This window comes from Ammodytes marinus (assembly GCF_949987685.1).
Source record: "Ammodytes marinus genome assembly, chromosome: 13".
NCBI classification, from domain to species: domain Eukaryota; kingdom Metazoa; phylum Chordata; class Actinopteri; order Uranoscopiformes; family Ammodytidae; genus Ammodytes; species Ammodytes marinus.
Window position 1 is genome coordinate 27,515,663 of NC_137217.1, and position 13,841 is coordinate 27,529,503.

The window sequence follows — 13,841 nt, forward strand, 5'->3', positions numbered from 1 at the left end:
CAGTATTTCTTATATGAAATAACATATGTTTGTTTATCAATTCAACATTTTTCTTTTCCGGAAATCAATTGTTAAACCAGATAAAACAAATGATTTGCCAACTGTTGTATGTGCAAACGTTTGTGAACCCTGAGCTGCATTGCTTAAATCAAGCAGGTAAACACAATAAGGTGGGCCAAATTGAGTGATGAAATGGACCAATGTAATGAGAGATCTTTAGGGAAGAAATTGGGCGGCACTAGATCAAACAAAGATCAAACCAGGTCAGCAATGGAGCTCAAACTTTTTTTAAAATCTATTTATAGCTGTCCCCAGACAAATTTGAAACGTCACAACTCTATTCCTGAGATCCTCTGAGATTTCCTTTACTATTGGCTAACTGTTCACAAACGTTTGCACATACAACAGTTGGCAAATCATTTGTTTTATCTGGTTTAACAATTGATTTCCGGAAAATAAAAATGTGGAATTGATAAACAAACATGTGTTATTTCATATAAGAAATACTGGTATTGATAAAAAATTATTGATTAATGGTTAAACTAAATAGAATTCCAAAATGCTCATATATATATATATATATATTATTGGAAAAAATAAATAATCAACGACCATTGCCTCGTTCTCCCTGCAACATTGTAAAATGTCATCCTGGTTCACATTGTTTAAGTCATCGGTCCGTTTTGCAGTAGTGGAAGATCTACTCAGACACTTTGCTTAAGTGAAAGTGTCACAACAACGAAATACAAATCTTTAGCTTTGTATTTTCATTTAACTTCCCAGAATATTTTGGCATTTTGTTTTTGGAAGAGAGAATTGAGCATGGACATGGCACCTTTTACGCACAGTTTCAACTCATTCTCAACTTGAAAATATTTATTTATAATTATAGACCCATACATAGGCTAACAACCTAACTAAACGCGACAATAGACAACAATTGTACTGAAAAGGTCAAATATACGCACACATGATTTAGTATTCATTTGTATTAAACTTCATTAAATGTCTTGGCCACGTGTATGCATGTTATAGTTTTTCCAAGTGAGGATTGAGCTCGTTCCATTGTGTGAAACGTCACCGCATGGTGCCTCTCATCCTACTATCACAAGTCAACACTCCTTGTGGCACGTGCCAGAAAACAAACAACACAAACGCATAGTTTAGTGAATTTTCCTTTTGTTTATTTACAAATGACAAATAATAAATTAAGGTGCAAAAATGCTTCATAAAATGACAATTGATGCAAGTTGGCTGGATCACACTTGGTGTGATCATAATACATTTACAATATCGACACATTCATTAGTTACATAAAGCAGATGATGGCCTGTGATAAATACATTGCACTGAAAATGTCCCCGTATAAAGTTAAATGAACAACTGAGCAGCTGGTATGAATATTAATCAGCATGTTATAGTCATTAAAAGTTCAGTTTGTGGAGTCACTGTGTGGTGCTCAGGGCCACGGCCTCCACACTGACTGGCCGGTCGGTTGGCTCTGGGACGGGCTCAGTTTGCTCGATAGACTCGCTGCGTTGTGGCTCTGATGGGGAGTGACGGGAGAGCGTGGTGATCCGGTCTGAACGCAGCTGAAGGCAGGCAGGCTGAGTCTGTGACTAGACCGTTCTACCAGCAACCGGAGAATACACCTGGAGGATTCCCTGAGCAGCAGAGAGCTGGAGCAGGAACGGGCCTCGTTCGAGTCTGAACGGGAGAAACGAGCAGCGAAAGATGCCTCCAGTGCTGCTTTCCCCTCCGGTCCCAAGAACTGCGCAGCTCTCTGCAGGCAGCTGGAGAACCCGTCTGTGAAGGAGTGTTTCTGGCCTTCGCTTTCAGCTCTCCTGGTGTTCTGGAGGAAGCAGACTGTGTGCTCAAGTACCTCAGCTTTCTCCACTCTGCGCTGAGTCGCTTCCTAAGACAGAAACATGAAGAGTTAGTAATCAGTCAATCAGCCCCTACAATAAGACATTTTACCTTTTAAGATGGTCGGCGGAGCTCAACATATTTAACCGGCGTGTATCTTACCTGATGCTGTAGCAACATATTCTTTAGGCTCTCCAGGCTTTGGTTTATTCTCTGCCTTCGGCGTCTTTCCACCTGCGGTTTGAGATTCTGCGAGAAAGAAACGAGATAATCGATTAATATAATGGTACTAAGAGGTGAAATGTTTCAGTCGTTCAAAAAAAGGGAAGAGTTTCAATGTGCATTCATGTAATACGTACCTTTCTTTTAGCCTGTGCGTTCTCTAAATCTTGAACCAACGGCATGATCCAAGCAATCCAGCAGTTATTGTAGTTCTGTCAGTCTTTCAGTCAAAGCGTAATGTGCCCACACAGGCTTCAGTGAGGGCTTTTAAACCGTTGATGGGCGTTGGCGTAACTTTAGGCTCCACCCACCACATACATCATTTTACTGCTGGCTAAAATTATGAAGCACTCCCTTTGATAAAGTCTGTATGTTTTGTAAATGATGCAGCTCTACAAGTGAACGGCTACTTTTCTTGTGCCTTTTTGGTCTCTGGATTCAAAATTAAGAGATGGTCACATCAGTGGGAAACAATAGACTAAAGTATGTTTTAATAAATTGTAATAAAGTTTTACATTTCAAACATGTATGCTATTGTATATTACACTAAATGTTCTGCTCATTGATATATTTTTAACAAATTTATTGACAAATTTATTGACAAATGTCTGAAAATGAATACAAACTAAAGATGTGCCTATATGGATCCTTTAATCAATAAGTATGCGGGCACGTGCAGTTGCCCTGTCGTGACACGCGCCTGTGAAAGGTGTTAACAGCGCGTGTGTCCCCTTTTTGCACATGAGAGCGAAAACAAGTAACATCCGACCAAACAGCGTGAAGATCAGACAAATGACTGTGGGTGACTTCTCGCACCATTGTTATGTAAAGAGACACGAGACATGTCCTCAGGCTGACTCTGTTAGAAGAAAGCAGCGTAGAGAGCCTAGGGGAATCTAGAGATGTATACATCATTTTGAATAAGTGCGCATTCAAATTATCACATTTGCATAAATTGTACAACATCTGCAACAAGTGATTTATATATATAACACGGCGTGCGTAAAGACGTTATGACGCTATTCTGAGAAGCAACTCGTGGGAACCCGAGGGCTACTTGTCCTCCAAACACTTTTTGTTACGATGTATCGAATCTAACAGGTAATAAAGTGCTAATAGTGGCCCCTGTCCAATTTTCCCATGACACAGAGTTGAAGAAGCTTTTCAAACATTTGCCAGAATAACTGATATTTTGTTTGCATGGCTCTCCAACACTCATTTAAAAGACTGAATCAAGTCGTTGTGTCATCTGTTGTCGGATCATCCACCAATAACTCTTTTTCTGTCAATTTGCAAGTAGTTTATTACATTTTGTGAAAGGATTTTGTGGATTTAAAGGGACAACCGCGGCGCATAAAGATGCCTTTACGCACCATGTCTGTCCTTTTACGCGCAGTTCTTCCAATAAATGTGTCAAGTTGCCACTTTCAAACTAAACAGCAAAAAAGAATTCACTCTCTTAACACTTATTAACGACTATTTTTAGTGACACGTGCGCCCATGGGAACCTGCGAGCAACCTGCTCCGACACACCTTGTAGCTAAGTATCGGTTTTTAACAGATAATAAAGTGAAGATGAAGCCTCCTGCTCCACGTTCACATGATGAGAAAGAGCTGGACGACATTTTCCCACTGTCACACTTATTCAACATATGTCTACATGCTGTTGTGGCATATGGCCACAACAACATGGCATGTATTTATTTATTTTCTAGATCATGTGACCAATCTCCTAATTCTCCAACCAACATTGTTAAAGTTAATGTATGTTATAGTTTTTCGAAGTGAGGATCTTGCTCTTCCAATTGTGTGAAACGTCACCGCTCAACCCAGTGGGATGTTTAATCAATGCATGGGCACGTGCAGCTACCCAGTCCTCATAGGGGGACACGCGCCTATGAAAGGTGTCAACAGCTCGTGTGATGCTATTTGCACATGACAGCGAAAGCAACTAACATCCGCCCAAACGGCGTGAGGCTCAGACAAATGACTGTGGGTGACTTCTCACACTATTGTTATGCACGGCGACACGAGACATGTGCTAAGGTCAGGCAATACAGTGGTGAGCTGACGAGATATCGAATCTAACGGGTAATAAAGTGCTAATAGCTCCCCTTTCCAATTTTCCAATGAGACATAGTTGAAGGAGCTACTCAAACATGTGCAAAACGTAATGAAGCTTTATCGGTGTGTATAGTCTCCAACATTCACTAAACACAACTAATTCAAGTTGTTGTGTCAAATGATATCGAATCAACTTGCACTAATCATGTGTACAGTCTATTTCCAAGTTGTGCAATACATTTGGTCAAATGAGTCGGTAGAACTTCGGCGCGTAAAGATGCCTTTACGCACGAAGGCTATCCTTTTCCTCTCAGCTCCTTCCTGATTGTGTTCAGTTGACAGATTAAAAACAACCAAACCTTTTTTTGACCCTTGTCACACAAAGTAACGATCATTTTGAGTGCCACGTGCGCCCATGTGAACCTGAGAGCCACCTCTCCTCCAACACACTTTATAGCTGAAGTATCGGTTTTAACAGCTAATAAAGTGAAGATGAAGCCTCCTGCTCCACGTTCCAATGATGAGAAAGAGCTGGGGCACGTTCTCCCACTGTCACACTTATTCAACATTTGTCTACGTGTTATTGTGGCACATGACAAATGTCCATAATGGCATTTTATTTGACGGTCTTGATTGTCTTTTTTTTCGGTCATGTGATCATTTTCCTGATTCTCCACGCAGTATTGTTAAAGTGTATCTCCCATCACATTGTTTAGGTAACCGTTCCGTTTTTCAGCGATGGAATACATTTATGCACTCAGATACTTTACTAAAGTAAAAGTCCCACAGACAATAAAATACAAAAATCCTTAGCTATATTGAATTAACTTCCCTGAATGTTTTTGCCACCTGTGTGTGCATGCTTTTTGAAGTGAGAATTTAGCATGGGCATGGCACTTTTTACGCAGGCCTTCAACTCAATCTTAATTTGAAAAAAAAATATGCATTTATACTTACATATTTAAATACATAAACATAACAATCAAAAATCACTGTAACCCTAAAAGGCTAATTGTACAATATAATTTAGTATTATTACTATTTAACTCCCCTGAATGTATGTTATAGTTTTTCGGATCTCGCTCTTTCAATTGTGTGAAACGTCACCGCTCAACCCAGTGGGATGTTTAATCAATACATGGGCACGTGCAGCTACCCAGTCCTCATTGGGGGTTTGGGGGACACGCGCCTGTAAAAGGTGTTAGCAGCTCGTGTGATGCTATTTGCACATAAGAGAGAAAGCAACTAACATCTGCCCAAACGGCGTGAGGCTCAGACAAATGACTGTGGGTGATTTCTCACACTATTGTTATGGAATGCAACACGAGCCATGTCCTTAAGGCAATGAAAAACGCCGTGTAGCAGATTAAATCGGGTGAATCTATCAGATATTTTTTTAAACAAGTGCTCGTTCAATGAATCACCGACAATTGAAGTTCGCATATTTTTTTCTTATAAAATTTGATTTGTATTGTAATTTCTAAAAGGAATCCACACAATCCGCTGAAAATAGCATCTATGTGTTGTGCGTAAAATTACAAATACCTGTGAAATACTGAGATCAAAACCAAATGGCAGCACACTTCATGATGCCATTCTGAGAAGCATCTCGTGGGAACCCGAGAACCACTTCTCCTCCAAACACTATGTGTAACGATGTATCGAATTTAACAGGTAATAAAGTGCTAATAGCGTCCTCTGTCTAATTTTCCCATGAGACACAGTTGAAGGAGCTACTCCAACATATGCCGTACTAACTAATGTTTTGCTCTCCCACATTTCACTAAACAAAACTGAATCAAGTCGTTGTGTCATCTGCTATCGAATCATACTGCACTAATCCTGTTTACTGTGTATTTTCAAGTATTATATTACATTGTGTCAGAGGATGCTGTAAATCTCAAGGGACAACTGCTGCGCGTGAAGTTGCCTTTGCGCAAAACTTCTATCATGTTTTACGCGCAGCTCTTCCAATGTATGGGTTCAGTTGACACATTTAAAAAAAAACAGCAAACCTTTCTTTGACCCTTGTCACACAAAATCATGACTATTTTCAATGTCACGTTTTCCCATGGGAACCTGAGAGCCACCTCTCCTCCAACACACCTTTTAGCTGAAGTATTGGTTTTAACAGGTAATAAAGTGAAGAAGACTCCTCCTGCTCCACGTTCCTATCATGAGAAAAAGCTGGGAGACGTTCTCCCACTGTCGCACTTATTCAACATATGTCTACATGTTTTTTGTGGCACATGACTGACAAATGTGCATCTACTTCAGGTGTACTACTTAACAGTGTATCTTCATACACACACGTTTTGCATTGGTGGATGCACCCAGATCCTTTAATTACTTAAGTAAATCTACCACTACAACTAAGTAAATATACTCTGTTACAAGTAGAAGTCCTACATTCACAAAAAATAATTGATTCTTTTTTTTAAAGTGATGATTACTGTCTTCGGTTTAGTCCACACATTGACCACATGAGCAAACCGTGCATGTTTGTTACTGGACCCTATTAACTCATAAATTCACCAAACCCTTCAAGACAGACTTGTGCAGCAGCTCCAGCAGCAGCATGCGACCACTACACACAGTCATGCACGCACCAGCCAGAAGATGCAATTGAGAACAATTGAGACTGAACAACTGACTTCATTACAAACCAGTCGTCAGATACATCGGACCAACAGAATTGAGATGAGCGTTTCTATCTTCCATATAGTATTTTTGGCATGCGCGAAAGACCCGATACAAATATCGCAGACACTACTTTAAAAATATTGAGATAAGTCACAAAGATGAATAAAATAATAAAAGCCAATAAAGCCAATAAAATCTGTTATCTTCATTTGAAGTCACTTTAACAGTCCTGCTGAGTTGATTTATAATGATTCAATTAAAGACTAATATCAATGCGTCAATTAAATTGATTTCATTTTGACTTGGTGAACGAGGTCAAACTGTAGTGATCTGTGTAAAAAAAACTCTCTTGCAGGGGATTCACAAGGTCGTAAAAACGGGGACGATTTACAATCATAATGAGCTCAGCAAATACTTGTAAATTAATTAGAATGAAGGGGCAAGCCTTATGCGTAATTTGCATTGGGGTTATGCGTAATTTGCATTGGAGTGACCAGTGTGCGTAATGTGCCTGTGTGGGAACCTGAAAGCACACAGGCCTCCACACACTTCGTTTAAGGATCCACTATTTCTAACAGATAATAAAATTCCAAATGCTGCTTCACTGTCCCTTTCCCACGAGAAAGAGACAGATAGGTGTCTGCCATGTTGTCTCACGCTACAACAGTTTCATCCATGTAAAAGTTGTAGAAGATTGGAGTATTTACTGACTCCAGTACAGTTATACATTAAAATAGAATAAAAGTAACATACATTTCAATAGCAGTATTTAATAGTAGGGGAGAACGGGGTAATGTGAGACACTTTTTACATTTGCTTCCCTCTAAGGGAGCTAAAATTATTTATCAGTCAAATTTACACATTTCCCATTAATTCAGGATGTTTCCAAAGGGCATTAGCAGAATGTATTCATGACAAAGGGCAGTGAAAATATGATTGTTTTAAAAAAAGTTGTTTAGTGTCTCAGTTTACCCCAGCTGTCGGGTAAACTGAGACCAAAGAAATCAAGGGGGCAAACTGATCCACTCACTTTTTCCACTCTGAGACTACCATAACAACAAATGTTGTAACTGTTACAATCCTGACAGCTATAGCTTTAAAACCAAATATTCCAAAACTAATGTCAGACGAATAACAGAATCATGGGGTTTGGTCAATTAAGAAAAACATTTTCTATACACTTGAAAGTAACTCTGATCAAATACACCATATAATTCATATTCAATAATTAACATTCAAATGACAGATAGAACCAGTTTAGACCAGTTAAAACACAGTCTGGGGGTCAGAACACAGGACCCTTAGAGCCAGCTAGTGTCTGGGGGTCAGAGCAAAGAACAATCAGAACCAGCTAGAACAGCCTGGGACTCAGAACACAGGACTAGACCCAGCTGTCATTTTCCATCTTTTGAGTCTTTGATTAATATTTTTTCTGCATTTGTTTTATTGGGATCATTTATTGAATAAAGACATATTACTTAGAGTCATTGGTGTTAAAGGTCACTCTCCTGTCCCCCACATACATACGTGCCGAACCATGCCCTTGCTGACACCCCTTCAACCATCAACCCCCACCTCCAGCCCACATTGTATTTTGTCTTATTCAAACTAGTCTCCTTGCGACCTCAAATATAATGGATTCATTAAAAGAGGGCACAGACCAGGGCTGTACAGTGCGACAGTTTTGATCGCATTTGCTACTGAAATTGATCACGTGCGATGATGAATACAAGTCCAGTCGCACCAGTGCTAATGAGCAGATGCTGTCTCTTTGAGACACAGAGGAGCGATGCACAACACTGCTTAGAGGGCTCTACATTAACACTCTCCAAATGCGGGTGAATGTAGTCTTTGGCGAGTAAGTTATTAAGTCTACCCTCCACTTTGGCTGGTGAAAGATGTGTGCTCGGGATCTGTGCTCGTGCGGCGATTATACAGTAGCGTCTAACTTCAACGGTTAAAACAGGAAGGAGACGACTCTCTTTACATTAACGCAGTCAAGTTAGTGCGTGTGCAAACAGAACATTTCCTGTGCGCCTTCACAATAAAAGTCGGTTACTAGCCAAATGCGAGTTGACTTTTATTTTGAAGCAGGTAAGAACAGGAAGTTAGCGCTTCACAGCCCTGCAGTCAACAGTAGTACATTTAAGCCTATTATTTACTATCTATGATTTAAACAAAGATTGACACAACCTATTTAACTTTGCCTAAATTGTATAAATATGTTTACTAATTTATTTAATAGGCTATATGTTCAATGTTTTAAAGTATGGTTTTCATTAAAAGAATGAAATGTTCTAAAAAATTTGTTATTATTAGCCTAATATAATAATGATATGTTTATAAAAATATATAGATATTGACATTATTTTTATAGTTCTATGGGGGGAAATAATTCTGAATCAGCAAAAAAATTGCCATTGGCAGGTTAGACTCTTTTGTCTAAATTGCAATCAGTGCACCCCTATTAATTTTTCTACAATTATTACTGCACACTAGGATATCATATTCATTGAGAATCTCAAATAAAACCAAGAAGACATGCTCAAAGGTAATTAGAGCTAAATGCAAGGGTTAGGGTCATGCAAGTTTTCGATCATACTTTGTGTGCTACCAAATTTATTTTTGTGCTACTGAATTTTTTTGCTTGCTAGCACCAGTGCTACCACTTTAAAAAATAAGCGTACAGCCCTGGCACAGACACTGTCTCACTTTACCCCACTGCCACACTTTGAGAAAAAACTACCTCTCTCAGCAAATCAGGCTAATCTTCAGTTATCATCATCACATGGTTTCATATGTTGGTAGTTCATCAACATGTATGATATAAGTTTTTCTACCTGAATCACAACTTTGGCACAACAATCGATTAAGTTGGCAGCAAGAAAATTTACTTTTACATGCTAAAAAGACATTTTTGTGAGAAAAAAACATGCTCACAACATCACCATGAGGTCCTCTCTTTCATGGCCAAGGGGAAATGAGAGGGGCTTGAAAACATATATCTCACATGACCAAAAATGTGTTCCATTGCCAAGATACAGGGGGTGTCTCACATTACCCGATGGCTCACATTCCCCCGTTCTGCCCTACCTTATTACACAAAAATATATTTACTGAACGAGCCAATATAACCCATATTGTACCAGATATCCACTATAACTCTTCCATAAATAAAGGTGACTGTGTTCTTGATTTTCCCATAATCAATTTTCTGTATACCATGAATTTTGGGCTTCATTAAAAATGCTCTGCTTGGCACATTTCTCTGGTAATTCCTCGTGGTTTCTGGGTCAATGAATAGTCAAACAGCCATGACAGGTAAAAGACAAAATGTCTTGTGAGTGTGACTGAACTTCAAAGGGCTGCAGGACGTGTTAAGGCACGTTTTGCTTCCTGTGAAGTGACACTGGACACGCGCAGAAAACAAATGGTGTGCGGGCAGCTAGTCGTAGGCTGAGAGGATGACTACTAACTACAATGAAAACAAACGCGGACATGTTTAAGTTCAGCCTGTCAGGTAAAGATGTTGACCTGCAGTTGTACTAATATAAACTTTGACTTAGAGAAGGGCTCTCCTTTATTGGAAAAGCAGTCACTAAAGCCTCTGGAAACCTGGTCTAAAATAATAAAATCAAGCTGGATGTCTCAATATGCTTTTTATAAAAATCGAAAAAGAAAATGAATGTCCATAAAAAGAAAATCCTATAGTTCTAAAGTTTATACATTAAAATTAAACGTATATTTAATTTTTTGGCAAAGTTCAGTCAGATTTATTTGATAAAATAACAGGTGGATCGAAACATTCTTTTTCATTCTATTTTTTATTTTATTCTGGTAGCCTACTTTTTCTTTGCACACACTGCTCTATGATATGTTATCTTTTTTTGTTAGTCTTGGTTGGTTTTATCCAACAAGTCTTTCAAACTGAATAAAGTGTGTGGGGGACTTCTTTGGTGTTTTTGAATTGAAATGAGAGCTGCTAATGAACTCTTTCACATCATGGACAGACTTCACACCTGGAGGTGTAGCTCTGCAGGGGGGCCACGCTTACGCAGAATAACCGGGCTGAACTAAACACAACTGTCATCTTCAGCGCAAACCAGGGGCTTTCAGATAGCATCACATTTTTGTTGCCGTTGTAAAAAAAATAAAAATAAAAAATCACACTTTTTCATTTTAAAGTTTTATTTTTCAATAGTTTCTATAGAAAATAATACAGCTCGCCACAGGGAGACATCCAGAATAAATTATGTGCAGATAGCCAATATACATATTTAAATAGGATACACGTTACATTGTACACAGAGGTCCACCTGAACATATTATGAATGGAAACTCATGTCTCAAGCTCTGTAACAGAAGGTTATTATAAAAATAGTAAATAGAGGAGGGGACAGACACTTTTCAGCTGAGCGATACCGTCTCGTTTAAATTAAAGCCATTCAGTCATATCAGTATTTGTGCCTGAACGCACACTCGATGGCTGCCCAGCCCAACCATAACATAAACAGCACAATTGTACAAATAAGCTTTTTACATGACATATGGTTTTTGGTTGAACACAAACATAATCATGCGTCATCAGAAGATCAGATGCCATCGTTCTCAAAAACACAATGGAACTTTTCATTTTTCCGGGACAGTAAAAATCTGCCCCAGTAGATATCTATCAGTTTTCAATAAATGTTTGTTTTATATGTGAATGCATGGTGATCAGGGCCAGGGCCTCCACAATGTCTGGCTGACCGGGCGGCTCTCCATCCTGGATTCATGCTGACTCCGAACCTGTTGTTGGTGAATACTTTGAATCCCTTGCTGGGCCTGGAGTCGCTTCGGATGAGCAAAACTGTTCACGTTGAAGGCTTGGGAATGCAGTCTGTGCTTGGAGCTTTGCTTCAGCCTCCGAAGAATGGACTTTGTGTCATGTGGCACCGAACGAGCCTCAGAGTCTGAAGGAGAAAAACGAGCGGCACAAGACGCGTCCAGTGCTGCTGCCGCCTCGTGGGGTCCCAGGAACTGTGAAGTGTTCTGCAGGCAGGTGGTGATACCGTCTTGGAAGGAGTGTTTCTGCACACCACCGCTACCGCCTAAAGCTGGCGGTTCGTCTCTTTTGGCGGTGTTCTGTAGGAAGAGGACTGCCTGCTCCAGAATTTCAGCTTTCTCCACTCTTTGCCGAGCCATACCCTGCGTGAAAACATCAATATGAGTTATTGATATCTGCTGGCTCAAGTGAGAAGCCTGAATGGTGCATTGATACAATACAGTGGAAGAAGTTGTTTCTTTTTTTCTTTTTCTTGTCTATACCATTAGCTGTGGCTCATGGAGCAAAATGGTCCTTAGACGCTCTAGACTGTGGTTCATCCTCTCCCTCCGACGTTTCTCCACTTGAGATTTTATGAACTAGAACAGAGAAGAAAATAAAATAATCGTCAGATTCAATTTCATTCATAATGATTCGAAATTTTTCTCCCAAATAATTTGTACAAAATAAATATGCAACATGGTTAAAATATTTCTTAGTTTCTAAACGGGTTAAGGTCAAAGTATTTAACAATGCTTTTGGACAACACATTATTCAGACACGTAAAACAGTATAAATGAGCTAAAACAAATAATTTCAATCATCTTGTCTTCTGATTGCAACCATCAAAATAGGCCTTGTTCTATAGTGTATATAAAAGCAATTGACAAGCCTTAAAACGTATTTTACCTTTCTTTCGTTCGTTGCATCCTCTGTTTCCTTGAAAAGTTTCATCGTGGCGTGTTGTCAAATGTGTTCCGTCCTTATCCAGTGGTTGAAATGTTCGTTGACAGTCTGCAACTGATCAGGTAATAAAGCGTTTCACCCAGACGCGTTCCTTTTACCTCCAAGCCCCACAGACTCCTCCCACCACTGGCGAAGTTTTACAATCCCACCCACCACGTCCCCTTGCAACCACTGACACGCCCCCTCCCAACGACCGCTCCATCCCAACCATTCCCAGTAATGTTGATACTTAAATTAAATCCATCAGTTGGTATAAAATAAAATAAAGTATTAAGCTTGTGGAACCGTGCGTAAAAAGTCATGCGTAAAATTATAGGAAACCAGATATGTTATTTAAAACGTAAGAAGTTTGAGATTCAGATTTGATTTCACTGGGATGATATCAGTGGTGCTCGAGATGGAAAAGCTGGTAATTGGTAACCTTGCGTTATTGTTTTCCCAAAATGCCATTGATTGATATAACAACTCAATATATGAAGTAAGTAGGCTACTTCATTTATTCCGAGGGAAATTGTTGTGCAAATATATAAATGTATAAAATGTGAATTTCGGGATATTTCCAAGTGAAGTCTTTTTTGCACTTATTTGTGTTTATCCCCTAAAATATACCAATATGATTAGTAGCCTAGTTTACTTGATCAAAATCCTACTATATCGGAATATTGAAAATACATTGGTTGCAGCAAAGTCACTAGCTGACCATTTGTGTACCATTTGAGGGGCAGGTCACTGACTGAGTTGGCACTTCTATCCATCTGTTCCGCTGGTTTATGAATGTGCCAACATGTGTTTATTTTTTGCGCTCAGTTTGTCTTTATTTAGTTATGGCTCGCCTCGCCACCTTCTGTCAGCCATGTGCGCACACGTATGCGGTGTGCGGACACCTTGCCATTCCCTCTCGACGCCTTTGCATTTGTTAAGCCTGTCCGCGGGGTGAAGGTGTAATAAGCAATGGTCAACATTTTGCATTCACACCTCCACGGCACAATAGACCACGCGTGCCCATTTGGGCAGCTGTCTCGTGCAAGGGCGCCGCATTTGGCACCAGTTGTTCGACATTTGTTTGAAACACTTTGATGCTGCCAGGCCGTGGGAAGGCCAAATGGTAGTAGCGACGAGCACGCGACAGCCTTTTGTTTGCAACAAGTGGTTCACAAAGGCCCGAGGGCTCTTAAAAGCCTTTGATTAATTAACAGCCTTGATTGAATTATAGCTGGAGCACATGCATACAATTTAACTCCACACGCCACACCAGAACACCTTAGCCTATTGGTTA

General features: G+C 39.7%; 1 protein-coding gene across 1 annotated transcript; it reads right to left on the reverse strand.

Annotated features, from left to right (window-relative positions):
• Positions 1-1,459: 1,459 nt before the first annotated feature.
• On the reverse strand, positions 1,460-12,553 carry LOC307259701 (uncharacterized protein; the record flags this gene model as incomplete). Its single annotated transcript, XM_080039646.1, has 6 exons — positions 1,460-1,915; positions 2,029-2,115; positions 2,226-2,300; positions 11,545-11,982; positions 12,103-12,198; positions 12,509-12,553. The coding sequence occupies 6 exons, from the start codon at positions 12,551-12,553 to the stop codon at positions 1,460-1,462; spliced, it is 1,197 nt and encodes a 398-aa protein (XP_079895772.1).
• Positions 12,554-13,841: the final 1,288 nt, after the last annotated feature.